The sequence below is a fragment of the Maniola hyperantus genome, chromosome 6 (genome assembly GCF_902806685.2).
Source record: "Maniola hyperantus chromosome 6, iAphHyp1.2, whole genome shotgun sequence".
Taxonomy (NCBI): Eukaryota; Metazoa; Arthropoda; class Insecta; order Lepidoptera; family Nymphalidae; genus Maniola; species Maniola hyperantus.
The window spans coordinates 9,843,648-9,871,609 of NC_048541.1; the positions used below are offsets into that span (position 1 = coordinate 9,843,648).

The 27,962-nt window shown below is 38.4% G+C and overlaps 3 protein-coding genes across 17 annotated transcripts in view; 2 read left to right on the forward strand and 1 right to left on the reverse strand.

The window, feature by feature from the left end:
• Positions 1–8,334, reverse strand: part of Drp1 (dynamin related protein 1) — a 29,197-nt gene extending 20,863 nt beyond the window's left edge. For 5 of the 14 annotated variants that reach the window (XM_034969347.2, XM_034969344.2, XM_069499104.1 and 2 more), the window contains exons 1-7: positions 8,073–8,334; positions 7,349–7,493; positions 5,484–5,546; positions 4,877–5,085; positions 3,927–4,137; positions 1,444–1,553; positions 590–727 (exon numbers count right to left, since the gene is read on the reverse strand). In XM_034969347.2, coding sequence (XP_034825238.1) covers positions 590–727; positions 1,444–1,553; positions 3,927–4,137; positions 4,877–5,085; positions 5,484–5,546; positions 7,349–7,493; positions 8,073–8,174 — 978 coding nt within the window. In that variant the 5' untranslated portion in view covers positions 8,175–8,334. Of the gene's footprint in view, positions 1–589; positions 728–1,443; positions 1,554–3,926; positions 4,138–4,876; positions 5,086–5,483; positions 5,547–7,348; positions 7,494–7,886; positions 8,016–8,072 lie in introns of those variants that run through there. The other 9 variants (XM_069499103.1, XM_069499107.1, XM_034969349.2 and 6 more) reach the window with 5 other exon arrangements.
• Positions 8,335–10,229: 1,895 nt separating this feature from the next.
• LOC117982915 (TIP41-like protein) lies at positions 10,230–14,161 on the forward strand. Of its 2 annotated transcripts, none has more exons than XM_069499126.1 (6): positions 10,230–10,426; positions 10,521–10,680; positions 11,048–11,227; positions 12,289–12,502; positions 13,737–13,895; positions 13,979–14,161. In XM_069499126.1, exons 1-6 carry the CDS (start codon positions 10,417–10,419, stop codon positions 14,078–14,080), a joined length of 825 nt encoding a protein of 274 aa, XP_069355227.1. In that variant the 5' UTR covers positions 10,230–10,416; the 3' UTR covers positions 14,081–14,161. The 2 variants fall into 2 exon arrangements, with proteins under 2 accessions (XP_069355227.1, XP_034825252.1); XM_034969361.2 differs by having other exon boundaries at positions 10,231–10,431; positions 10,523–10,680.
• A 1,388-nt stretch (positions 14,162–15,549) lies between these two features.
• On the forward strand, positions 15,550–27,934 carry LOC117982909 (uncharacterized). The gene is made up of 10 exons (XM_034969351.2): positions 15,550–16,774; positions 17,905–18,121; positions 19,149–19,279; positions 20,539–20,793; positions 21,636–21,798; positions 23,173–23,345; positions 24,269–24,443; positions 25,041–25,349; positions 26,740–26,909; positions 27,588–27,934. Exons 1-10 carry the CDS (start codon positions 16,711–16,713, stop codon positions 27,923–27,925), a joined length of 1,995 nt encoding a protein of 664 aa, XP_034825242.1. The 5' UTR covers positions 15,550–16,710; the 3' UTR covers positions 27,926–27,934.
• Positions 27,935–27,962: the final 28 nt, after the last annotated feature.

The window sequence follows — 27,962 nt, forward strand, 5'->3', positions numbered from 1 at the left end:
AATAGATTGAATAATAATTAATTGAATTGAATTAAGGGTGTAGTGTACTTTATACCGATACGACTTAAACACAAGCATGAGCCACTCGCCCTCGTGAAACGCAAGAACTATATAATAATAATAATAGAAATACATAATTTACCAAAATTCCGTATTCCTAAATAGCGCAATTTTTAAGATTTTAGATTTAGGATTAAGAGACAACTTTGACGGCCCCCTATTTCTTTATAATTAGGGTTCCGAATCTCCAGGAAAAAAAATCTGTCCATCTATCATGGGAATCAAAATCTATAGGATACTTCCCGTTAATCATAAAATTTGGCAGCTAGCAATATCTTATAGCACAAGTAAGGGGAAGAATCCAAAAACTGTGAATTTGTGGTTACATCTGCATTAGACAAAGTTCCGGCGTGCATTGTATATGTGTTTGTGTGTGCGTGTGTGAGTGTGTGTGTGTGTGTAGATTTAATTATCGTGTGCAGAAAAATGGAGTGATAATTACCACTTATGTATATTTACAGTACAGTTCATGGTCACAGAGTAATAAAAACAGTAGTTAACTAGTTACACACATTCCAATGTCAATTACCTTTAGTTCCGGCAGACAGTCCCTTATATGGTGCATTAAAAGCCGGTTTAGGGTCTTCGCCAAGTAAGGTGTGCCGTTACGTGACGCTATCGTTGGATACTTCCTTTGGAGGTACGTAGCTTCATCTTTGAGGGCATCCTATAAGGAAATAGTTATTAAAACTGGCATTTCTAGTAAATGTTCATAAATAAGTTTTATATTTTCTTTGTAGATTTGTCTTTAACATATAAATCATAACTAATCAGTTAGTTATGATTGGTGTTTTACAATTAGCCCCTGTCCACACGTACGTTTTTCTAACGCGCGTTAAAGAAACAACGCAATGAACCTTTTGTATAGCGACGCTATTTTTTGCATAATGTTAGATTTTGAACGTTAGGCTTTTTTAAGAGTTAAAAACGTAAATGTTCTTTTTGAATGACGATTCTGTTATCTTCTAACTTTTTTATATATTTACTTTTACACGTTTTATGGCATACACATGCAATTTTCTTTAATAGAATTTCATAAAATGATTGACATAATGTCCCACAATTTAGCTTCACCACAGTAATCATTGACGCTGAGCTGTAACTAAAACTGGCTGTAACTAAAACTGGCTGATATCAGATATCATTTCAGTTTTTGCTGGCTGTAAAATGATATACTACTGTCACACATTTTTTACAAAAACGTGATAATCATTATTTTCTCTGTTTTAATGATTTTTATTAGTGCCTTTTCGTTATTTTTAATAGAATAGAAAGTTACTTTTTAAGTAATCTTCGAAATATAAACCTGCTTTTCATGTTGTTTAAAAATAAAAATAATAATCACTCTTTATAATATAGATAAAATATCCGCCATTTTTTTACCGTGATAGTTTTTCTGTCTATGATGTCTTGCTGCGACCGATTTACGACGCCAATGATTCCCAGTTTGACCGGGATCACGCGTCCACACAGAATGTCGATTGCATCAGTTCCTAAAATATAATTTTATCATTACATAATTATAATTTTACCTACTACACAGTAAAAAGCTGTGATAGCCTTGTGATTAGGACGTCCGTCTTCCAATCGGAGGTTCGATCCCGGGCACGCACCTCTAACTTTTCGGAGTTATGTGCGTTTTTAAGTAATTAAAATATCACTTGCTTTAACGGTGAAGGAAAACATCGTGAGGAAACCTGCATGCCTGAGAGTTCTCCATAATGTTCTCAAAGGTGTGTGAAGTCTGCCAATCCGCACTTGGCCAGCGTGGTAGACTATGGCCAAAACCCTTCTCACTCTGAGAGGAGACCTGTGCTCTGTAGTGAGCCTGTGATGGGTTGATCATGATGATGATGATGACACGGTTAAAGCTGTGATAGCCTAATGGTTAATACGTCTAGAGGCTCATTCGGGGGTCGTCGGGGGTTCAATTCCAGGCACTCACCTCTCTTTTCGGAGTTATGTGCGTTTTAAGAAATCAAATATAGCTTGCTTTAACGGTGAAGAAAAACATGGTGTGGAAACCTGCCTGCCTGAGAGTTTTCCATAATGTTCTCAAAGGTGTGTGAGGCCTGCCAATCCACACTTGGCCTAAGCCCCTTTTCATTCTGAAAGGAGACCCGTGCTCAGTAGTAGACCGGTGATGGATTGATAATAATTTTATTTTTATTTTATTTTGTTTATTTGAAAGTAATCAACAGCGTAAATACATAATTATTATTTAAATTTAAATCTAGGTATAACAGAAGGCCAAAAGAGATTACTTAAAATTATAATTAAACTATTTTAACAGAATAGAGTTAGAATAAATGTAGGTATATACAATAATAAAATAAAATTACAACAGTGTGTGTATGATTGTATGTGTGTGTGTATGCGTGTGTGAGTGTGTGCTTATGAGTATGTGTGAGCGTGTGTGCATGTGTGTGTGTGTGTAAATGGGAGTGTATGATTGCATGCATATTTAGATGTTAGCTACTTTTTTTTTGTTTTACGATGATAGTTTCTTAATTCCTTTTTAAATTTATTGTTTGATAGGTAAAATAAGTCAAACTCAGCGAACTGATTGTTATAAGTACGTACCAAGCGTGGAATTATAGAATTTCGCGCATAATTTGAGTTAGATTTGGGAACATTTAGAAGGCGCGTGTGACGCGTTCTTGAAGGTTGAGCATTAAATGAAAAGGCTGAGAGTAAGCTAGGACAATCGATTGAGCCGGTTAAAATTGCTTGCAGTAACAACATATCACATTGTTCCCTTCTATGTTCCAGTGAGCCGATACCGTAGTGAGTACACGCTTCCTCATAACTATTAAATTTTTTAAAGTCTTTAAAAGCTAAGTATTTAAGAAACTGCCTCTGTATGGTTTCAAGCCTATGGGCATATATTATGTATTGAGGCGACCAGATATTACACGCATATTCTAGAATACTCCGGACATACGCGAAGTAAAGTGTTTTTATGCATTCCACATTACTAAAAGAACGGGTTACCCGTTTATAATAATGATTACTTACTACACGAAAATCTTCCTGGCGGAGTAGTGAAGAAAGAACCTTGTAAGAGGGAGATCTTGAGATCGATTCCCGACAATTGATTTGGGAATATATGATTTTTAAATTATCTCTGGTGTGGCGTGGTGCGAGGCTTCGGCAGTGGCTTTAGTTAGCACGCGATTTAGCGAACCACTATGACGCCGCGAGGAAACCGCTTAGATGTGTATTAAGGTATTAAGCCATTGTACCATAATTTTATGCAATGTCTTGCGAACATGTATTCTATTTGTAAAACAATGCATAAACTTTATGGTTTCGCTATCTGAGTTGACTATACATGCGTCAACGGATGTGTAATAAATTATTGTGTTTTGCGGTATAGTTGTGACCAATAAACAAAAAACTTTTTCAAATCCATACTAATGTTATAAATGCGAAACTGAGTCTGTTTGTCTGTCTGCAAGCTTTTCACGGCCCAACAGTTCAACCGTTTTAATAAAATTTGGTAAGACAGAGTTAGCTTACATCCCGGGGACGGACATAAGCTACTTTTTTTCCGGAAAATCAAAGAGTTCCCACGGGATTAAAAAACCTAAATCCACGCGGACGAAGACGCGGTTTACGGTTGACGTCGATTTTAAAAATCGACTTCAACCTTTACTTGAATTAATTTACGAACTATATTATAAAATTGTTAGCGATGTTTTGTTACAGATAGAATTAAAATTTTGGCACACCTATAACTGAATAAAATTTAATCAAGTGCCAGGGAATGACCATTGTATACCTATATCTGTAAAGGTGTAACTCACAATATGAAAACTTAAGCTACATTTTAGTATAGGTCATATAAATTAAAAAAAACTTACCAGCATCCATGAGATCAAGCTTGGTAACCACAGCCAATGTTCTCCTTCCATCAGGATCAACCTCCTTGGCCATTTTGATGGCTTCACTGGTGGCCATGTCTGTGTTAGCCGCAGTGACTGCCAGTATTATTGAATTAGGGTTGGCAATATATTTGATTATAAGATTCCTAATTTGGTTCTCTATGTCTTCTGGTTGATCTCCTATAGGCACCTAGAAAAATGTCGTAAGTCAGTAGGTCACTTTTAGTTTTGTAAAAAGAAAATCACCGCTGTTTTAATGCACACAGAAGAATACAATACAAACAGAAATAGAAAAAAATTCGAAGCATGCAAAGATTGCCTTAAAAGTCTTTGAATTTCCCGGCCAAAAAGTAGCCTATGTGGTAGCCTGGGATGTAGACGATCTCTGTACCAAACATCAAAATTAGTTATATATATGGGGCCGTGAAACGCTAGCAGACAGACACACACTTTCGCATTAATAATATTATATTTATCAACAGCCATTAAGAACGTGCTAACTGATCCATAAATCATAACGATCATAGGGTTGTTCGGACGCAGGTAACTAGGGTATGTGGTAGGGTAGGTAGGATAGGTAGGCTAGCTAACCAGGCTCCAGTTCCATAAGGCCTGTAAGTGCGAGCGCGATCAGCTGCGCGATTGCGGGAGAATGACAGCTACAATATCACGATCGCAATCATCACTGATTGGTTAACGCTCGCTCACTATTGGCTACAGTGCATTGTTGCAACAAGAATCGCACAAATTCAGCCAATCAGAACAATTGAGATACTGATAAAAATGATTTATGACTCAGTTCACGCGTTCATAATGTCTCAACTATAGTACACTATGGATGTATAGCAATTTGAACATGTTATTTACATGGTCCCTACATTGTTGTACAAAGTAAAACCTGCTTTGATTTATCCATGTTAAATTAATACCTTTGTAATTCCAGGCAGGTCTACAAGTGTCAAATTGACAACCCTGGTAGAAAAAATCTTGAGATTGATTGCTTCTGGGCTTATTCCCTTGTTGCTGCCGGCCATACGGTCCGTCTCCCTCTCTATCTCTTGCCGAATTTCGTCGAAATTCGAATAGATCCTTTCCTTTGTATGCAGAAATTTGGCCCATTCTTCCAAACTTACAGTTCCTAAAACAAAGGAAATAGAGTGGAGGTATCTATAGATATATACATAACATAATAAGGTTGACACTACAGGTACATGGACTAGTTGCTTTTTCCTCATAATATTGTTACAATTATACTATAATGATATAATGTTCAATAATTTCGACCCCCCTTAGGAGTTGTATTTGCAAAAATCCTTTCTTAACGGATGTCTACGTCATAATACGTGAACCGTACTTTTGACATGACAGTTGACCCAAAGAGTTAAAATGGCGCGTGAGGAGTCATTTTGTACAGACTATACAGTTTTTTAAAGTAATACAAACAAGTATTATGTGCTTTTTTATGCATGACCTAAACTAAATAAATCAGCAGTATCATGGATGGAACTAAATTGTCCATTTTAATGCAATACAAACCTTTGGGTAAAAGTTGGACTAATGGATTCCATGATACACTTCCTGTTTCCTGGTTTCTATATACTGAAGTGATTAAAATAATATACTTATACAATATACATAAACACAAAAATAAATAGCAATGTAATTTTTTATTTTATTTACTGTTATATTTTAGTGTGCTGAGCTTTTGACACTGTAGTCTGTATGTATTCTAGAACATACCATGGCTTTACTAATAGAATCCTACATACAGTTTCAGACACAATTTAATGGGAGCATAATAATCCATAATTCCATACTAATATTACCAATGCATAAGTATGTCCGTCTGCTAGCTTTTTACGGCAAAACCATTAAAACGATTTGGACAAAATTAAGTACAGAGATAGCTTGCACCTTGGGACAGACATAGGCTACTATTTTATCCTGACAAATCAAAGAGTTTAAAAAACCTATATCAACGCGACGAAGTCATGGGCATCATATTTAGTAGAATATAAGACAAAATGTATATAATATTATAAATGTAAAACTATTTGTCCTTCTATCATGATGCAACAGAGCAATGGATAAATGTGATTTTTGCTACATTTTATTTCATAAAGTTAAAAAGTTCCCAATTTTTTAAAAAGCTAAATCCACACAGACAAAATCACGGGCATCATCTAGTATTGCATAATAAGTTCAATACCTATATGCTTATTGTTTTTATATCACTAATAATAGCCAGTCATTGCTTCTAATTTATTCTTTGAAGTCTTATCTGTGTAGATAATAGCAGTCCTGTCATTCTGCTACGTTAGTCCCTAGCCTGAAGTGAGCAATTTTGCAACTGTCTTATGAATTGGTATAAAATGAAGAATGACTATTAATTAATGTGTTTACATTAATTAATAGTCATTCACAAGCATGAATAATGAAACATTTGTATACAAACAAAGAAACTGTTGTTATTAGAACAAAATTGATTGAACAAAATGATTGCAGTCAAGGGCTAACTTGTATCTGAATAATCATAAAAAAAAAATTAAAAAAAATAATATAAAATGAAATAGGTACATGATTAGAAAAATTACAAAATAATTACTTAGTACAAATAGTCAATCAACACTCATTAACCAATAACACAATGCTGTTATGATCAATTGCTGTGCTTGCAAGAATGACAATGAAAATTGGATCACTGAGAACTGCATAACAAAGAATTGCATTCAAAATAAAAAATGTAAACATTGCTAATCACTTGTGAATCATCATTGTTTCAAATATCTGGGTTAAGGTGTAGTCATTGTTTCAAGAATACTAGACAGATAACCTATGGTTCAAGTTCTTGAGATGCAACAAAAAACATAACTACTTATTATATTTATTAAATGAATAATTGTTTGTTTCCAATAGTTTTAGACTTTTTTTTTTATAAAAAGAATATTAGCCATGTTAAATGACTAATATTCCCCTTTCCTCTCCAACTAAGCGTCAAGCTTGTGCTAGGAGTAGGTACGACAATAGTGCAACGGGCGGGGTTTGAACCATTGACTTTGCCCGCCGTTTGGTTTTCAGTCCACTCCTTTACCCGTTGAGCTATTGAGGCTCTAATCTTGTAACTATAATGTACTTATTATATAGAAATACATATTATGTACATTTTTTTAGAATTCACATATGTACCTTTTAGGCATTAAATCAATGTAATCTACTTCCCAATATAAGCAGGTAAGTATTAGAAACATGTCACCTATCAGATAAAATTCTATTGTAATCCACAAATTGTAATAATTCACTATCAAGTAGTGAATAAGAAATTTTTTTGTCAACTTGCTGATAAAAAGCTGAATAAGCCAAATATTAAAATGGAAAAGAAAGGAGTGGATGATCAAAGATACCTTCTTCTGCTGAGCGATGTTCTTTGCTGTCTTTTGGACTGTACACCAGTTGCAGGATGAGTGGACGGCGTGTAACAATGCCTGGACCCCGAGGTAAGAAGGAACGCCCAACAAGGCTCTCTATTACTGAACTTTTGCCTGAACTCTGCAAGAATATAGGTTTATGAATATTTAAGTTTGACAGTGACATCATAGACCTAAGGATTTACTTATAAAGCAGTGCTTAGCAAGCAAAATAATAGAAAAGACTAGTTTTATTTGATACTTCTACTATAATACAAAAATTCTTAAGTGATTTTAATTCATACTAGCTTATGCTCGCGACTTCGTCCGCGTGGAGTACACACATTTAAACCCCCTATTTCACCCCTTTAGGGATTGAATTTTTAAAAATACTTCCTTAGTGGATGCCTACGTCATAATAGCTATCTGCATGTCAAATTTTAGCCCAATCCGTCCAGTAGTTTGAGCTTTGCGTTGATAGATCAGTCAGTCAGTCAGTCAGTCGGCTTTACCTTTTATATATTTAGATTCTCACTTTTGCATATCAATCATCATTCAACTATGAATGGTCATCGACAGGGAAGTCCAACAGACCAGAATGAGGACAAAGAATCTCTGACATCTTTACATAATCGCCTTGTTATTCATGAACAAAATAATACGGACATTGGTGGACTTTGAGATGTCTGAATGAAAATGACGAGACGAAAAATGAAATAACCTGAGTCCCCAGTACAACAATTTGAGGTAATTGGATGGCATCAGCTCCTACGGTGTTGAAAACGTCTTGAAGCTTGTTAATAACTGGAATAAGTGCTTCCATAATTAAAACGCACTAAATAACGATCACGAATTATCCTAGATAGTATTCTTCTTTTTATTTACAGTCAGTACTGTTTCACTTATTAGGACGACTAAAATTCAAATCAGAAAAGAAAACACATAAACCGACCGGTAAAAGTCGGCCATATTGATTAATTCATAGACTATTCATCACCGACCAGAAATAAAAGCTATTAGCAAGCCATAGATGATATACCCAGAGAAACCCAGAAACCAGAAATGTGCTATAGATTAAACATAAATGTGCCCTTATACGTCAAAAACGAGCCTGTTGAGATAGCGCTAAACAGGAGTTTGTTCTTTTCTTTTCTACTAGGATTCGTGACAATGTCACAATCGCAATCACTGATTAGTTGAGCAGCGTCTACTTGTTTATTAAATAGTCGATAAACTTGCAGCACAGATTTGCAGTCTGTGAATTTCATAGACAATTGAGACAGATACTTTGATAAATGCGAAGTATATGTTCCAAATTCGTTTTCGGCTGATTCTAAATTAGATATTTTAGAGAAATTCAATATGTTGGCTCCTGGTATTAAAATTTTAAATGATGAGTCACTTCGTCTCCTAGGGGCTCCCGTACTAGATGCATCAGTTCCTCTATTTGTTGAATATACTATTTCAAAATTTAGTAGTAACTCCCACCGTCTTCTGTGTGAAATTAATCTACATATGGCTCTCACAATATTGCGGTTTTGTTAATTTGTTCCAAAATTTACGTACTATCTAAGATGTTCTCCACTTTGGAAATTTAATACTCTATTGGACAATTTGGATGCTTTTGTTAAAAATATTCTCACTAGTATTCTAAATTGTCCAATAAGTAATCAAGCATGGTCCCAGGCTTCTCTTCCAATCAGGTATGGAGGTCTGGGAATTCGCAAAATTTCTAGTGTTTCGCTGCCAGCAATTCTTTCCTCTGTTTACAGTACACACACTCTCTATGGCAAGATTATATCCAATTCTTTGGGTTCCATAGAGGTGTCTGGCTTAACAGAGGCAAGAAATGAATGGTCCATGCATAGTCCCAGCCAAGTGCCGGTTTCTTTTTCTTCCCAGAGACAGTGGGACGACATTATTTGCAAAACGACATTTGACACTTTACTAGCAAACGCAAATTCTAAAAAAGACCGTGCTCGTCTTCTCGCTGTCTCTGCAAAAGAGTCCGGCTACTGGCTACATGCTCTTCCCTCTGCCAACCTGGGCACTATGTTAGACCATACGACACTTTCTGTTCTCATTGGTCTTAGGCTTGGCGCCACAATAAACCAGCCTCACCGTTGCCACTGCGGTGACTGCGTTGACGCCTTCGGCCACCATGGGCTCTCCTGTTCGAGAAGCGCTGGACGCTTCTCCCGCCATAGTACCCTTAACGACATCACCCGGAGGTCCCTTGCCACCGCCCATGTGCCAGCTGTACTAGAACCTATTGGTTTGGCACGTAGCGATGGCAAGAGACCTGATGGTATGACGCTCGTACCGTGGAAGATGGGCAGGTCGCTTGTTTGGGATGCAACTTGTGTAGACACTTTAGCTGCATCCCACATTCAGGCGACCTCCTCTATGGCGGGTGCAGCGGCCATCAGCGCCGAACAGGCCAAGAGGCGCAAATATGAAAACCTCGATGGGAGCTTCGTATTCGTGCCTTTTGGTGTGGAGACCTTGGGGCCGTGGGGCCCGGGGGCTCAAGCTCTTTTTGAAGAAATTGCGAAAAGAGTTATCGAGTCAACCGGGGACCCGAGAGCTGGCAGCTACCTTGGTCAAAGAATTGCCAGCATCTTGGGTACAATGCCTCGCTGCGGTGGTCTCGATGAGGTTTTAGATTTAATTTAATTTATTTTAGTTTTAATTTAATGTTGTTTTTTTTAGATTTAAGTTTATTAATAGTTTATTTAAATAATTTAAATACAAATAATTTAAATTTAAAAAAAAATTGAGACAGACATGTATGTTACATGTTACGTTTATTTGACAGTTGACACTGACAGTTTTATGTTTGATGCGGCGTCAAAAGCAAATAATTGGGAATTGAATTGAATTATTTGTTTCGAATCCCAAAATCTAAATCCAACCAAATGCATTTTTTGTTTTCAAGTTTCCATTATTTTAATATATAATTTTGCAGAAAACTGAAAGGACAGCATACTTTAATTGAACCAATTTTATGTATTTTATAAGTTATTCTTCATAACGTAAACCATTGCCAAAAAAAAGAAAATAATATGTTTGTTGCTGAGGTAGGTAATCAGGCTGTTTCTGTTGTAAGTTTAATTTCTGCACTTTGCTTACTTTGCTAGAACGCAGTACTTATATCTTCTTTGTCTACAGGGAAACCGTATTGATTCGGGTCGCTACACCACGAATTCAAATTCCATAGAATTCGGCCCATGGCACATTTCGTATGATATAAGTTGTATATTACCCAGTGTTTGTTCTACAAAAGTTGTTTGTGAACGAGATGATGATCAGTTCTGTCAATTTTGTTTGTAAGTATGAAGTTCTGAATCTTGCTTTAGATTACCTTTTGATGTAGGCAGTAAAAATAGTACAACTAAATAGCACTTACTGACTTAAATTTAGTCTTAGAATTTTTAAAGCTTAACTATAAAATATTAAAATTTGGTAGATGTATATCTTATAGAGTGTAAACTGAGGAGGCATGAGTTAAAACAATTTGACAAAAACCTACCCCGGGCAGTTACAGTTTTTAAAATGAGTGTTTGTAAAGTTAAATCAAAGTCTTATGTTTGTAAACCTCACTAAGTTCTATCCTAATCCTCTGGGTAGAATAAGTCGCCAGCAACTGTATAGAGTATAGATCATAACCAAGAGATACAGTTTACTCTTTTTCAGATACTGTAAAGAATTAGGTATACCACATTTTCCTGACATGGTGTTTCCTAAAAATGTACTAAGACTGGGGCACACTAGTGGTGCTGAGATACAGTTTAATCCATTGGATGCATTACGCAGAGTGTCCAGTAGGTTAGAGGCTATAGAAGTGTCTTGTGCTGAAGCCTGGCAGGAATCTCGGTAAGATAAAAAAATATTGTTATTAATACTTTCCCTATATCTCTTCTCTACTATGCTATAAGAGAGGTGCCATATACTAGTGGTCATTTCCTGCAAAATAGTCAACCGTAACTAGTGCCAAGAAAACTTTATTTTTATTCAGATACAAGTTAGCCCTCGACTGCATTCTCACCTGGTGGTAAATGCTGTCTAAGACGGAAGTGGGCTAATCTAGAAGGGGTGTGGCAGTTTTTACTAAACCCATGCCTCTTTGGTTTCTACACAGCATCACTAGAACACTAAATCGCTTGGTGGCACAGTTTTGCCGGTAGGGAGGTAACGGCCGAAGCCTCCCACCAGAAAAGTTGTTGTATATTCACTTTGTAGTCTATAGTATGTCAACAATATTGATGTTTGGTATCTTAATATGATTCAACTTTTATAGTATTGTACAAGTACAAGAGCAAAAGTGATACATTACATTTCATTATCATTATTATCAACCCATCGCCGGCTTACTACTGGGCTCGGGTCTCTGCTCAGAATGAGGCTTTGGCCGTAGTCCACCACACTAGCCAAATGACTTCGCACACCTTTGAGAACATTACACAGAACTCTCATACAAATTTTTAAGTCTAGGGATACTTTTTGACACTTGATATTACATAAAAAATGGCGGCATAAACATTCTACAAAAAGCTATAAAGTAGAAATCAAGCAAGAAGAAGATAGCAATACTTACTACACTGAAACTCTCAATTCAATCAACTTATCAATCCAGTTATCTATACTTTAAATAATTATAAATGCAAAAGTGTGTCTGTGTCTCTGCTGTTTTCATGGCCAACCAACCCACTTAACCAATTTTGACGAAAGGCTTGTGTCCCAAATATGGACATATTTGGTACAGAGATAGCTTGCATCCTGGAGATAGACATAGGCTACTTTTTATCCCAGAAAATTAAAGATTTCCCACAGGATCATTGAAAGATCTAAATCCACATGGCCGAAGTCATGGCATGATTTAGCATAAAACATAGGAACTATTGCATAGTTTGATGAATTGTTTTGTATATTTCAAGGCCTGATGCAGAGAAACCTAAGAAGCCATTTGATTGGACATTTTCTACAGACTACAAAGGCACACTGTCAAACAACATAACTGTGGTACCAACCAATGAGACTATAGACTTTGATATTTTAAAACGTAAAGACCAAATCCTGTTTTACCATGATCTTACTCTGTTTGAAGATGAACTTCATGATCATGGGATTTCCAAGCTATCTGTTAAAATCGTAAGTAGCAAAGCTTCTTCTTCTTCTGTACCTTTTCTTTCTTTCTTCACTCTGGGCTGGTTTCTGCACTTAAACGTTTCCGTCTGTTGTGCGTGCATCGGCCCTCCCCGCCGAAGTCTTCACTACAGCCATCCAAGCACACTCCAGAAGCCAAATAGACCGCCCAGGTTGCCGAGGGCTTCATGGAGTGAGGTCGGAGAACCTAAATGGCGCTCGCGTTGATCTGCTACGTCCGTGCACTCCAGGAGCACGTGCGTCGGTGTTTCATCGACCTCCATGCAGGCCCTGCACAGAGGACTGTCGGTTCTTCTGTACCTTATCCTAAACTACGTGGGGTCGGCACAACATGTCTTTTTCTTCCACTCACCCCGGGGCATTATCCACCCCTTTTACACGCATATCCTCGTTCACGCAATCCTTCCACCTATTCTTTGGTCATCCTCTCCTCTTTTTCCTTCCACATGCATACTTAACATTCTTCTATTGACACGGCTTTCTTCCCTCCGCATTATATGCCCATACCATGCCAGGCTATTACACCTCCTCTTTTCTACCACTGGTGCTACTTTTAAATTTCCCCTTATATATTCATTCCTTATCTTATCCATCCTTGTCACACCACACATCCATCTCAATATTCGCATTTCAGTCGCATCTTTCATCTAGCAAAGCAGTTTATTAAAAAAAGTTGATCTTGGAATGTCTCACTGTCTGTGATTTTGGGAGGCATGTTCATGGAATATTATGTTTCTTACCTAATATTTTCATAACTTGTTGGACTGCTTTTGTACTGGGTATCCTGTAGGTATTTTTAGGGTTTCGCTACATCTGAACGAAAAACGCGACCCAGGTGGTCACTTTTAGGTGGCAAATTAGAAAATAAAAAAAAAGTTTTACATACTTTGAGACATTTAAGTAGTTTTTAAGGCATCCAAAAACATGGGAATTTAGAAAAACTGATGTCTCAAATTTACATAAAGAGATATATTATAACAAAGATGCTTGTACAATAGGCGGCCTTATCGCTAGAATAGCGACCTCATACTTAAACTAATTTAATTAAAAGCATTATATCTTAGGAAGATCAATTTTGAAAATACTTTCGTTTTTGGTGATAATAATGGCTCAATAATTTTATTAATTTTTGCAGTTACTTAATTTTTAAAAAAGGACGGCAGATTTCCCAAAAATCTATTATGAGTCAGTGTGTTACTAAATTGTGCTAGATTTTCAGAGAGTAATGCCGTCATACTGGTATGTGTTACAAAGATACTTCCTAAGAGTTGATGACGTGATGGTGCGCTCACACGAGACCCGAATGTTTCATATGCTCAACACAGACTATGTTCTCCGAGAATATTCAACCAAGGAGGCGAAAGCACAGGACATAAATGTAAGTTATAGTGACACGATAATACTCGGGAGATTGTTGAAATATTATGGAACTTATTCGAATATATGCTATATTTTTTACAGATTCCTACATCTCAAATGAAAGAAGCAGATGATGTGATACCGTTATTACCTGTGAAACAAAAAGTAACGGAAAAACTGTTAGTAAATACACAAACTAAATAATATTCTAGAAGTGATCTCAAATGTATCATAATATAAGTAATGTTTATAATAGCTTTATTTATAAAAGCATTAAGATATAGATTGCTGTATTTTTACTGAATTTTCATCTGCAAAAACCTTAAAAATTACCAACTGGTTACAATTGGTTATTATTATTACACAGGTTAGTACAGTACGCGGCCAAAAGTGATGAACATCGGCCTTTAGAATGACATTTCAGGTTTGCAGAGCGTTGTCTCTGTCACTCATGCCCTTATGAAGTTTTGTTTATCTCAACGACCGAGAGAGACCGAGCTCGACAAATCTGCTATCTCCTTCTAAAGATCGATGTTCATCACTTTTGGCCGCGTACTGTACCATAATTTGTAAGGTTTTGGTAAAAAAGTTTTCGGGCCCAACCGCGCTAGTTCCAATAGCTTATCAGCTACAGTCTAAACCTCTTATTGGTCAACACTTTCCCGCTAATGCAAGAAATTATGCTGCGCTGTACACCCATGTGGGGCGGTGTCACAGATGAAAATATTACATTTTGTTTTTATCTGTAACACCAACAACAAATAAATGAATTTTCTTTCTTGCTTTCTATTTGCTAAAATGCAATGTTGCTGCAAAGATATCATAAATTCAGCCAATCACAATTGAGATTGTAATAATGATTGATGAACTTTATCTGGAGTTGACCTGCTGGATAATAATGAAGGGTATCTGTCTGTCCGTTTCGGTATGTATATTACGCGACAGGTCGAGATGGCGATCGGGGTATAAGGCGGGGGGACGCCCCGCTCACCCGCGCTATCCCGCACCGGATAAGCGCGGGGCTGTGCGGACGGGGTGTCCCCACCTCGATTGCCATCTCGACCTGTCGCGTACTATACTTTTCTGCGATGCGGGAAGCGATAGGTTCACTGACGAACCAATAGTGCGGCAGCACGTACAACCTTCAGTGGCCTCGCGCCTCACTTCGTATTAGACCAATAGATCCATAAATCACTGGACAGGTCAAAAAGATCTTTTAGCTAATGGTACGATTACACCTAACGAGTACAGTGGCGAGTCAGTGTCCTCGGCCGAGTACTCGGTTGGTATAAACACTTACGAGTGCTCGGCGCAATTTCGAAATACGTATTTAAACGGCCACCACAGCACTGTCTTGGCCGAGTGACATTTTACTGTCTCGCTTCACTACTCGGTAGGTGTAATCAGCCCATAAAGCAAACTATAAACAGTAGATATTTTGAACAGGGGATTTAAAATTATTTTTTTATTTCCATTCAATCCAAAAAATTGATTTGATGAATTATCAGCGAACGCTATGTGTTGCAACGCCTCTTTCAATTTTGAGATTGACAATGTTAGAAACCTTCACCCAAGTGCCAACAACAATTAGACCTGAATTTCAACTGAATCGGATAAATGATGCGCGAACGCATAGGATGCAAACGCGTAAATTCTATAGTCTGACCAGAGATAAAACAGTTCCCACAAAGAAGAAACCTTTAAATATTGTACATAGGTAAATTTAAGTACATAAATCAGTTACCGCATGTATGTAAGATCATCAATTGAGAACAAATCAACCGATCCCATTGCTGCCATTTTCCACTTTCCACTGTTAAAGATTGCGCCCTATTTAATTTTAGTGCGAAGCACAGAGTAGGTGCATTGAGTATAGGTGGTGCGAAGCTATGTCTTAGGGCTTTTATATTGATAGGGATTTAATGTAATTTGGGGTAAAATCGAACTTCAGGTGGTGGTCACACTATTTTTCATACAAATAACTCCCCTGATGTATAAAAATGACAACGTCAGAATTCCATCGAATTAAAAATTAGAGTATACATACATGTTTTGTGAGCTTCAAATAATAACAGAGAAAATCATAATAATATATTCAATATGGCGGACTAACCAAGATGGCTTGGCCAATTCCTTTAAAAAAGGAATAAGTGGATTATTAAAAAAGATAACGAAGGTAGGTAGACCTAAGTCTTCTGACGCTAATATTCGAAAGTATAGATAAGCAAACTCAAGAAAGTAATAATTCAAATAATTCCAGTTTCCATGCAGATGAATGAGTCAGATACAGACTACAGTACGCGATTTGTAGAGCGTTGTCTCTGTCGTTGAGACCGACAAAACGTCACATAGGTATGAGTGACAGAGACAACGCTCTACAAAGCTGAAATGTCATTCTAAAGGCCGATGTACATTACTTTCTACCGCGTACTGTAAGTGCCGTGAATAATAATAATAATTAACGCCTATAATCCATACTAATATTGCGAAAATGTGTATAAATGCGAAAGTGTGTCTGTCTGTCTGCTAGCTTTTCACTTCTCAACCGATTTTGACGAAATTTGGTACAGAGAGCTTGCAACCCGTGGAAGGACATAGGCTACTTTTTATACCGGAAAATTTAAGAGTTCCCACAGGATTTTTAAAAACCTAAATCCACGCGTACGAAGTCGCGGGCATCAGCTAGTTAACCTATAAGTGATAGCAATCAAAAAATACTGTATTTATCAGACAGATCAAGATTGTGATTAAAATACACTAATGATGTAATATTAATTATTGCCGTTTGTTATACTTTGTAGTGATTTTTTTATGTAAACGACGGCCGTGAAAATATGAATAAACCGTGGCACTCTAGGAAAATGTACTGGACACTGTTCTTTTTTATTTTAACCTGTGGTAAGTTTTCTATAAATAGTTTGTGAATTGTAATAATGCAACAAAATAGTATGATAACGTCCGTGAATTATATACACTTTATATACTTTAGGTATTTGTACCACAACAAGAATGAATGTAAAGTGAAAAGAAGTGAATGTGATTTTAAGATATTTAAATAATAGTAGGTAAGTGAATTATTTTTTAAAAAGAATGAATGAAGAATATTAGCCACGTTAAATGATTAATATTCCCCTTTCCTCTCCAACTAAGCGTTAAGCTTGTGTAAGTAGGTACGACCATAGTGCAACGGGCAGGGTGGTTTAAACCGTCAACCTTTCGGTTTTCAGTCCACTCCTTTACCCGTTGAGCTATTGAGGCTCTCAAAATTGGTTAAACAACGTTGACCATTCGGTAACACATAACAAAATGATCTGGTGGAAGCCTACGGCCGTGTTTATTTACCACCGCACCAGTAAAGCCGTGCTGCCCAGCGATTTAGAGTTCCAGTAAGTTCCAGTTGCCGAGTAAAACTGATAAGGGTTATGGGTTTAATAAAAAAAACTTCCATACCCTTGCCAAGTTAGCTCGCTTCCATCTTAGATTTCATCATCACTTACCAACAAGTGATATCGTAGTCAAGGGCTAACTTGTAATCGATAAAAGAAATCTGACATGTGCAATCCTTTTGTTAACTTTAGACAACCTAGTAATCAAAAAATGATGTTCCCAGACCCACAGTATTTTTAAAAGACCTATTCAACGATACCCCACACTATAGGGTAGACGAGAAAAAAAAAGTTCATCCCCACTTTACATGTAGGGGAGCTAGGTAGGTAGGTACACTAAAAAAATATTTATCAAAATTTTATTTCACCACTTTGTGGGCTTGATTAATATTTATACCCATGTGAAATTACAGATTTCTAGCACTAATAGTCTCTGAGATTAACCGAGGACGGACGGACAGACAAACGGACGGATATGGCGAAACTATAAGGGTTCCTTGTATACTACGGAACCCTAAAAATGGCCAAATATATAAAATATAAATACCCAGCGCGTACAGAGTTTTATGTTAGGTATATGGGATTAAAATATATGATTCATTATAAGATTTTTAATTTATCAAATTCATTTTGGGGTGTTAGGATTCAATAGAAATGCCATGAGTCAAACTACGATCGATCTGAACTTTGAAAATACTCTTCTCACACAAAGTGGACTTGGATGGCCTTCACAGTTAAAAGTGGTCAAAGGAAATGTTGCTCTCATGAAATTGCGAGTACCTTTGGGCAACCAGCGATCCTGCACTGTGACAGATCCGTCTGGTGTTCAATTTGATGTGAAAAAACCTTCAAGTAATAGGTAAGTCAGTCTGTATTTTTTATAGGTTTCCGTACCTCAAAAGGAAAAAATTGGTATATATTGTAAATCGGACTCGCACTCGAATGGTTCCGTATCATCGTACAAGATAGGTTCCTTACCATTGTACAAGAAATAACTTTTTAGTTTTTATGACAGCTATTTTGAAAATTTTATTATATGTTGTTATAGCGCCAATAGAAATACACATTCTATGAAAATTACAACTCTCTGCCTATTACCGTTCACAGTATACAGTCCTTTGATAGACAGACGGACGGACAGCAGCAGCAGTTGGCACCGTTCGGGTACGGAACCCTGAAAAGGAACCCTTATACCACATCGTTGTCTGTCTGTTCTCTCTGTCGTGTCTGTCAATTCAGGGGAATCAAAACCTTATACTTCCCGTTGACCTAGGATAAAGAAAGGCAGGTAGCAATGTCTTAGATTAAATTGCCATAGGTATAATATAATAAAAAGGTAATGTTTATACCTACATCCAAAAACCTCCAAATTATCCAAAAATATTTTTATATGAAGGCGTATTACATCCATACTATCCATACTATTCCATACTAATACTAATATTATAAATGCGAAAGTGTGTCTGTCTGTCTGTTTGTCTGTTTGTCCTTCTGTCTGTCTGACGGTCTGCTAGCTTTTCACGGTCCAAGAGATTAACCGATTTGGATGCAGTTTGGTACAGAGGAAGCTTACGACCCGGAAAGTGACATAGGTATTGTTTTTGTCTTGTTTGTTTCATGTTTTCTGTGCAACAAAGTTTTTCTATCTATCTATATAGTCGACGCATTTTAAATTGAGTCGTCGAGTTATCTGTCTGTTTACCTACGACTTGTAAGTGCGAGCGAAACAGACAGATAACTCGACGACTCAGTTTAAAATGCGTCGACTATAGGTAACATTTTATCCCGGAAAAGTAACTGCCATGGGATTTTTAAAAAACCTAAATCCAGGCAGACGAAGTCGCGGACATCATCTAGTATTTACACATTTTGTTAATAAATTAAAGGTACGAACAATGGGGAGACGGGTGCGGAGTTCGAGTAAAAAACGTAGAAGACAACGATGAAGGACGATGGCGCCTGACTGCGTCTAGAGTCAACGACTCCATTGTGGGATGGACTGACTTGCATGTGTTAGGTAGGTGCTAATTTTGTCCTGAGTACTTGCCAGCTGGTCTGATTGCAGCCAAGCGAAACGCTAGCCTATGAAAAAAACCCAGCCAAGTGCGAGTCAGACTCGCGTGCCGAGGTTCCGTACTCGGGTATTTTTTCCTACATTTTGCACGATAAATAAAAATATAATTTTACGCATAAAAATGAAAAGTCGAGTCGAAAATGGGTTTTATGGCCGAGTTATACACTCTGCTTTTCACTTCGATCGCGAGGAAATGAAGCAAAAGTCAAAAGTCAACGACGATGTCGTCTCCAAAACGTAGATGACTAAATCACCCTTATCCTAATCCTTAGGCCCTTTTCTTCCCAGTCCAGTTTTCTAAAAATGCTTTCTAGGACTGCAGTGAAAATTTTCGGTGCTAATGGGTCTCCTTGTCTGGCGCCTCTATTGATGGAAAATTCAGCTCCTTCTCTTTTCAGTCTAATTCTTGCCCGGTTATCTAGAATATACACTTTTGATTATATTTATGTATTTTTGAGACACACCTTGTTCTAGTAATGACGACCATATTCTATTCCTATCGATAGAGTCGAAGGTTTTTGTAGTCGATAAAACACATGTACGTACATCTTTATGTCATATTCGTTTGCCTTCTCTATCATACCGTAATAACTGATCAATTGACCAGTAATTATTTTAATTGGTACCTAACTGGGAATTTTGTATCTTGTCTAATCAAATAATCATATTATTAAGATTTATTTTTTATCAATTTGATAATATTCTGATGGGAACACTCATATTATACCAAAACAAAGATGTAGATAAATGGAGACTACCATCGTTGCAAAGCGTAGGTATAGACCAAACCGGGTAAATCAAATTATTCGCATAGTGAAGATCAGCGAGCAGCGGATAGCCTCGTGGTTGAGACTTCGGACTCATGTTTGGAGAGTCCCTAGAGTTCGGTTCCAGGCACGCACCTCTATCTTGCCGGAGCTGTGCGCGTTTCAAGCTACAAAAAAATATCACTCGCTTTAACTGTAAACCAAAACTCACAAGCTTGCAGGTTCTCTCACGTTTTGCAATCGTAAGGTAACCTGCATGCCTGAGTTCTCCATAATGTTCTCAAAAGTGTTAGAAGTTGGCGAATCTGCACTTGGCCATCGTGGTGCACAAAAGCCTTCTAATTCTGAGAGGAGACCCGTGCTCAGTAATGGGCTGGCGATGGATTAAGATGACGAAATCTTTGCTGTGCTTTATCTTCTATATTTCTTTTCTAGAAAAAACACCTCCTGAAGCAACCCCGCCTATATCTCTTCAAGATGGCGAGACCCACGCTAAAGTCGCGTTGTCATCGATAGACAACGCGTATTGCGTAGTCGCTAAACCGTTTGCAGAGAGCTCCTTAGTCCCTGGCCAGTGCAGCGTGACCCTCGACAGGACAACTAGAGCTGTCCAAGGGAACTGGCAAGTGTTCCTGGGCTTGCCTGGAACAGTGGCCGAGGTGCAAACGAAACGACATGTTATAGTTCAATGTGAGTATAATCTACCTAGATGGTACGCGACAGGTCGAGATAGTAATCGCGGTATGAGGCGGTGGGACGCCCCGCACACAGCACGTCACCCGCGCTATCCCGCACCGGATTAGCGTGCGGGGCGTCCCTAACCCGATTGCCATCTCGACCTGTCGCGTACTGTACCTTAATTTTGAAAATATTTTGAGAAACATTTTGAGTTCCGAACTGCCATAAAGTTTAGGTGTAAGAATCGAGAATGATCCATTGTAGTTGATACTATGTCTTGATAATTAAGTTTTCGTAACTAATACTGTAGTCAATTAATTTATTTATTCTAATTGGGCTTTGTCCATTCCAATAAATAACAATAAATATAATAATTTTTATAACATGCTACACGATACACCTGGGTGCTTTTGCTCCTCAGACACCGACTAAATAAATGTCACGAATAAGTGGGCGCTTTAGCGCACGTAGGTTCGAGCTCGAATTCGAATTCAACACTTAAATCACAAGTCACATCCTCGAGCTGGAATTCAACAAAATTCGCCGGCTTTTCCGTGGAAACCATGAGGATACCAATAAATAAATAGTAATGTAGGTAACCTGAATATCAAATTTAAAAATATACAAGGATATTCAGGTACCCTGAACGTACCTACTACTACACAATATTCTTGAATAATTACTACTACACTACCACACACACGCACGCACGTACGCACGCACGCGCGCGCATACACACACACACATGAGAGTTTTAATGAACGCGAGGCATACGCATAATATTGTAGTAGGTACATTTCTTTTATGGGCACTAAGAAATATTTATCGTAAATCTATTTAATATATTATTTTAGCGGAAAGATTAGACGTGGGCTACGTGCACGATACGGCGGATAAGTTGCACGTGTACTGCAACATCCTACATTCCAATAAGGAGATCACTTTCTGTCGATTCCAGAGGACTTCCAATTCTTATGGATACAATGTGATAGATGGTCTCAGCGATGGCAGTTATAGGTAGGGGACTTTTTCTACTCATACTTTTGATATAGGCCCCAGAAATATTTTTTTTTATTTGGATCAGCCGGACTAAGACAGAACATATGTTCTGTGACTTCGGTGGCCCCTCCAGTTTCTCTGAGATTGCTCTAGATGGCATAACCTTACCTGTTTGTTCCAATTTCCGGTACCTCGGTTCGCTCTTCCAAAACGACGGTAATATTGACCGAGACGTGAACAATAGAATGAATGCGGGATGGATGAAATGGCGACAGGTCTCAGGTGTTACATGCGACCCGCAAATGCCCCTTAAACTTAAGGGGAAAATCTATAAAACAGTCGTTAGACCTGTCACATTGTATGGTTCAGAATGTTGGGCGGTAAAAGGGACGGATGAAAGGCGAGTAGGTACATGCGACTGAAATGCGAATGTTGAGATGGATGTGTGGTGTGACAAGGATGGATAAGATAAGAAATGAATATATAAGGGGTAGTTTGAAAGTAGCGCCAGTGGTAGAAAAGATGAGGGGTAATAGGCTGGCATGGTATGGGCATATAATGCGGAGGGAAGAAAGCCATGTCACTAGAAGAATGTTAAGTATGCATGTGGAAGTAAAAAAGAGGAGAGGACGACCAAAGAAAAGGTGGATGGATTGCGTGAAAGAGGATATGCGTGAAAAAGAAGTGGATAATACGTTGACGAATGACAGGAATGAGTGGAAGAAGAAGACATGTTGTGCCGATCCCACGTAGCGTGGGATAAGGTAAGGTAAGGAAGAAGAAGATACAAGTTTTTTTTTCATTTTTTTTTAAATTTATTATTAACATACAAGAGAAAATTACGCATAATAGGTAGCACGCATTGTAAAAACCACAGAGGTTTGACCCTAAATGCGTACGTCTGCGCATTACATCATGCCTACTTATATCATTAAAAAAAGATTATAAATAAATAGTATTACTATATTATAATTTATTTTATATTTACTAACCATCCAAATCGTCTGGCAGTGCAGTTGACAATGCCGCAGGCGATCCGTCGACTAAAGAGAAAGCATATACTGGATAATTAGAGACTTATGGAGTTTTCCCGCTGGGGAAGTTGTCTCCAATCACGCCAACCTATCCTCCAACCAATCTGCTCATCGTCCATCGACGATCTAAGAGAAGTTTCTCTAGCGCGCTTCGCAGCGTTCTTCATACAATGTAGTTTGGTTTTGAATCAAATTCAATGAAAGGAGACACATTCTAGGAAGTAACATTATCTGTAGATTATCTGTAGGTTCAAGATTTGCATGCAAATCCTTGATGTAGAACACTTGCAGTATGTTTAAAAAGTTGTAAACTATCAATGGGGCTAGGTAAGCCATTCTCATTTCTAGTATTTTGTAGTTATTATGGAGATGGTTTCGTACACAAACAATGCGGCATAACTATAGAGAAGCCATCAGCCATAGACTACTCCACGTGGCGATGTTCCGTCGGCGTTGGAGTGCGAGTTGACAATGAAATACATCAACAAACTCCGATGCAAGCTTTGATTAGCGTCACCCGGAGTCCAAAATGTAAGTTACATTTGAAACATATATTTTGCGATTAGATATTAAGCTGTATTCCTTAATTCTTCCGAGAAAATCGTGTGCATCTAAAGTCGCGACAGGTCGAGAGGGGTAGGAACGCCCCGCACACCCGCACAACCCCCTTTTTTAACGGTGGGAAATGTGTTTACGCATCCCCCCTCCTGAAAGCCAGCCAACCAGCTGAAGGGAAGGTATGTGGGACTCGCCGGCGCTAACCTGGTGCGGAAGAGCGCGGAAGCTGTGCGGGTGTGCGGGGCGTCCTCCCGCCTCATACCCCGATTGCGACCCCGACCTGTCGCGTTCTATACAGCAATGTTTAAAACCTACTTTGCATGACTTTGCTTATAATGTTTGTGGCTCAAGAAATAGGTAGGCCTCGTGTAAGGGGTGCATGTAGGCAGCGAAAGTTGAGCCTCGCATCGGTATAACATGCGCCGTGTATCTTGCTATATACGTATACTTTTGACTGAGATGACTCGTGAGCACGTTTAACTATCATTCATAGCAGTGACTGGCAAAACTGTCACCATAACCCATCGTCAGATGGACGCCATAGGTACATTTTTCATCTGCGCAAGCGTAACCCGAGCGGTTTAGTTATATGTGTTGGCTGCATGCAACATAATAATATTCATAAGGAGGGTAATTGTTTTCAACCGATAGAAGTCCACTGCTGGACATAGGTGGATTTCCTTACGCCACGATCTTGCGCCAACTCAATCCCGTAGTTCCCTGATTCCCTGCGATTCGTTGAAGTCTTAAGGTAGGCCTTCCGCCTTAGGACTTCAACGTCGATCGGTTTTTCGAACTATGTGAACTACGCATTGCCACTTGTCGACCCGTAGAGCTATGTCGGTTGGTTGGTTCTTCTACTAATAGGGGGATAAAGTTACCAAAATCGTTTTTAGCCTTACAAAATGTTGAGAGGAGTGAAGAAGCAAGCAGGAAAATATTCGTGCAAAAAGACTCGCCGTTTACAATCACTTGTAATGCGGGAGTGTCCCTCAGGTACTGCTGGTTCCAACACCCGAACGGAACCCAGTTCACGCCTGTAAGTCTTACAAATGAACAACAATTATTCTGGTAAGTCATTTATCATTTTAATTTTTGCGGGGACATTTATAATACATCCGAAGAAGCACAAGTTAGGGATATGTCCATAAAGAGAAGTAGAAGCAGCGAAGATTCTAGATGTTTTCATTTGAGTCATTTCTAATGGCAGGTTTTCCACAGTAGGTAATGTATATTTTCACTAGCTGATGCCCACAAGTTCGCATAGAATTAGGTTTTTAAAAATCCCGTGGGAACTCTTAAATTTTCCAGGAAAAAAAGTAGCCTATGCCACTCTCCAGGTCTTTAACTAAACCCATGCAAAAAATCACGTCGACCCGTTGCTCCGTTGCGACGTGATTGAAGGAAAAACCAATAAACCAACAAACATACACACTTTAGCATTTATAATACAGATCTTCTAGAACACAGTAAACGTACGTTTCACTCCTACACCGGAGGATCCTCAGGAGATGTAGCCTCCACAATATATTCTGACACAATGCGCGCCGACCAAATAAATCGTGAGATTAACAAGATGCTTTGCAGTATTGTGGGATTAGGTATACTTGAACTTTAATTCTTAATTCTGTATGTTGTCTAATAAATTGTTACGAAACGTATTTTCAGGTATACCGGCGAAAGCCTGGAGGTTGGCAACTGTGGTATAACCTTCGCACATTCTAATGACTCTGACAATGGGATGTGGTCTTGTTTTCTGGGTCCCAGAGACCATACAGGAATTGAAATCAAGGACCAAGTTGAAGTCAGAGTTACCGGACCGTTAGCTGCCAATCTGAAGGAGGTTCCTGTGCCACTCGGAGAGAATGCTACGTTGTACTGTCATACATCGAATGGAAGGAGAGCGTTAAATTATTGCAGATTTCTCTCACCTCAGTTTGTGGGTATGAATCTAGACTCTTCTGTTACTCTGGAAAAGTGAGTAAAGAGATAATAACTCTGTTTTCTAATGTTTTTAATGCGATTAAGTAGCTTGGAGTTTCTCTACGTGATCAAATCAGAAATGAGGAGATCTGTAGGAGAACTAGAGTAACCGACATAGCTCAACGGGTTGCGAAGCTGAAGTGGCAATGGGCAGGCCACATAGTTCGTACAACCGATAGACGTTGGGGTCCCAAGATGCTGGAATGGCGACCTCGCACCGGAAGACGCAGCGTTGGAAGACCCCCCACTAGGTGGACGGACGACATCAGACGAGTCGCAGGGAGCCGCTGGATACAGGCGGCGCAAGACCGTGGCGTGTGGAAGTCCCTACAAGAAACCTATGTCCAGCAGTGGACGTCTATTGGTTGATGATGATAATGATGAAGTATATTGGAAATGTGGCTGGTCTTGATCCTAACATGAATTAATTCAGACTACAAATTCTGTGTCCTGTTTGTGCATGGACTTGATATATACTAAATCGATCCTTAATGTAATGGTTCGTAGTTTGAGTGTTCACTATCATCATCATCATCATCATCGTCACCATGATCAACCCATCGCCTGCTACTAAGCACGGGTTTCCTCACGAAATAAAAAGGGCTTCGCCCATAATTCGCCTGGCTAGCAAAGTGTGGATGTGCAGACTTTCTTAGGCATGCAGGTTTCCTCACGATGTTTTCCTTCACCGTTAAAGCGTGATATTGAATTACTTAAAGTACACATGACTCCGAAAAGTTAGAGGTGCGTGCCTGGAATCGAACTCCCGACCTGTCGAATAGGAGGCCGATGTCTTACCACTAGGCTATCACCGCGTACCTACTCTATAACAATACTCTAGTATAAAATCACTAGGCTTGTGGTGGGCCTACTTCAAATTCACATTTGATAAAATCTTATTTCTAGGGTTCCGTACCTCAAAATGAAAAAAGGAACTCTTATAGGATCACTTCGTTGTCTGTCTGTCGTGTCTGTCAAGAAACCTACAGGGTACTTCCCGTTGACCTAGCATCATGAAATTTGGCAGATAGGGATGTCTTATTGCAGACGTAAGGGGAAACATCTAAAAACCGTTAATTTATGGTTACATCAAAAAAAAATTGAAATGTGTTTATGAACAAAATAATTGGTATTTTCAATTTTCAAAGTAAGATTAACCAAGTTGGTATGAAAAGGCTTTAACTATACTTTTTAATACAGATTTTCATGCATAATAGTTTTTGATTTATCGTGCAAAATGTTGAAAAAATACGACTGTAGTACGAAACCCTCGCTGCGCGAGTCTGACTCTCACTTGGCCGGTTTTTTGTACAGGGTTCGTGCCGTAAATCACTCTTGAGTCTTGTGCCAATATTTAATTTACCGATGTCATATTTCATTTTAGCGCGATATTGAATCGCTTCCACTTCACTCCCGGCCGGGATCTGAACTCTGGAGATTGCTCCCTCAGTATTACTTCTGTCCAAGAGGAAGATATCGGAGCATGGACTTGTGCTGCCGTTGTTGATAACGAGATAGTAGAGTCCAGGGACACCATACGAGTTTATGTTGATGGTAAGATACAAATATCGAAAACACTTGATTTTGTAGATGTTCATTTTAGTTAAATATGTACATATATTTTAAGATAAAAACCTGAAAAAGGTTACGTACACAAAAAACAGGAGTGGGCAATGTGCTTTTTTACTAAGACCGGATTCAACATTAGTTTACTGATTAATTAATTCAGAATTCATCTTTCCTTGAAACTAATTTGATAACAGGTATAGCCTCAAAAAAGAGTAGGTAGGTAAACGTTTTGTTGATAGTTCTTAAGGGAAAGACTGAGCCCACGATCGCAATGCACCTACATCCTACGCATTGTGACATTTGATTACTAGATTTATATGAATAGATTAATTATTTATTATTATGGAACTTACATACTTTTACTTTTATCATAGAATACTTAATAGTACCTTTCAGGTACAAAATGATCAACCTGCAAACGTTTAAATAAATTACGACTCTTGTTTACGACGCAATAAAGTGCAATTCAGCTTGCACAGCACTGAGACATAAAATTTGACAAACACCTCTCTTTATATCGCGTAAACTAATATTTTTCTCTCTCTTTTATGAGATAAGACGCGAGAGCCGTCGAGGGGCGGCTTATATAATATGTTTCCTGGGTCTCGTGACCAAGTGAGCGCGGTGTTTACCTTAAAAAACTGACAAAATGTATTGTTGTAGAGTCACGCCGCCATCCTAGATTGCAAGCGGGCATCATCGGGGCAAGTGCTGGTCTATTGGCTCTTGTTGTACTGCTTATCGGCTACGTGTCGTACAAGCGCGGGTGGATACAGCGCCTGCGTAGCTTCCAGTACAGAAGTAACACCGCAGTGTCTTCCAACTATGCACTGCATACTCGCAGTGCTACCTCGGGAAGTATAAGCAGCGATTCTTCGGGAAGCGTGAGAAATGATGCTGCGGGAAGCATAAGCAGTGCTGCTTCGGGAAGCGTCAGGATCAATGAAGAAGAAAGCGTTAACACTGTGTTTACTGTTGAAGGATCAGCAGTTGGTGTTTGATATGACATTGTTTAAATTACTTGAACATCAATAAAAG

What these genes read in the sequence shown, in the direction of transcription:
- LOC117982915 (XM_034969361.2), top strand. An exon ending in CAGTTCTGTCAATTTTGTTT is followed by an intron (nt 10,681 to 11,047) that starts GTAAGTATGAAG and finishes ACTCTTTTTCAG; the next exon opens with ATACTGTAAAGAATTAGGTA. An exon ending in CCAAGCTATCTGTTAAAATC is followed by an intron (nt 12,503 to 13,736) that starts GTAAGTAGCAAA and finishes CTAGATTTTCAG; the next exon opens with AGAGTAATGCCGTCATACTG.
- LOC117982909 (XM_034969351.2), top strand. Translation starts at nt 16,711, where the DNA reads ATGAATAAACCGTGGCACTCTAGGAAAATGTACTGGACACTGTTCTTT. An exon ending in ACGACATGTTATAGTTCAAT is followed by an intron (nt 20,794 to 21,635) that starts GTGAGTATAATC and finishes ATATTATTTTAG; the next exon opens with CGGAAAGATTAGACGTGGGC. An exon ending in CGTCACCCGGAGTCCAAAAT is followed by an intron (nt 23,346 to 24,268) that starts GTAAGTTACATT and finishes AATCGTTTTTAG; the next exon opens with CCTTACAAAATGTTGAGAGG.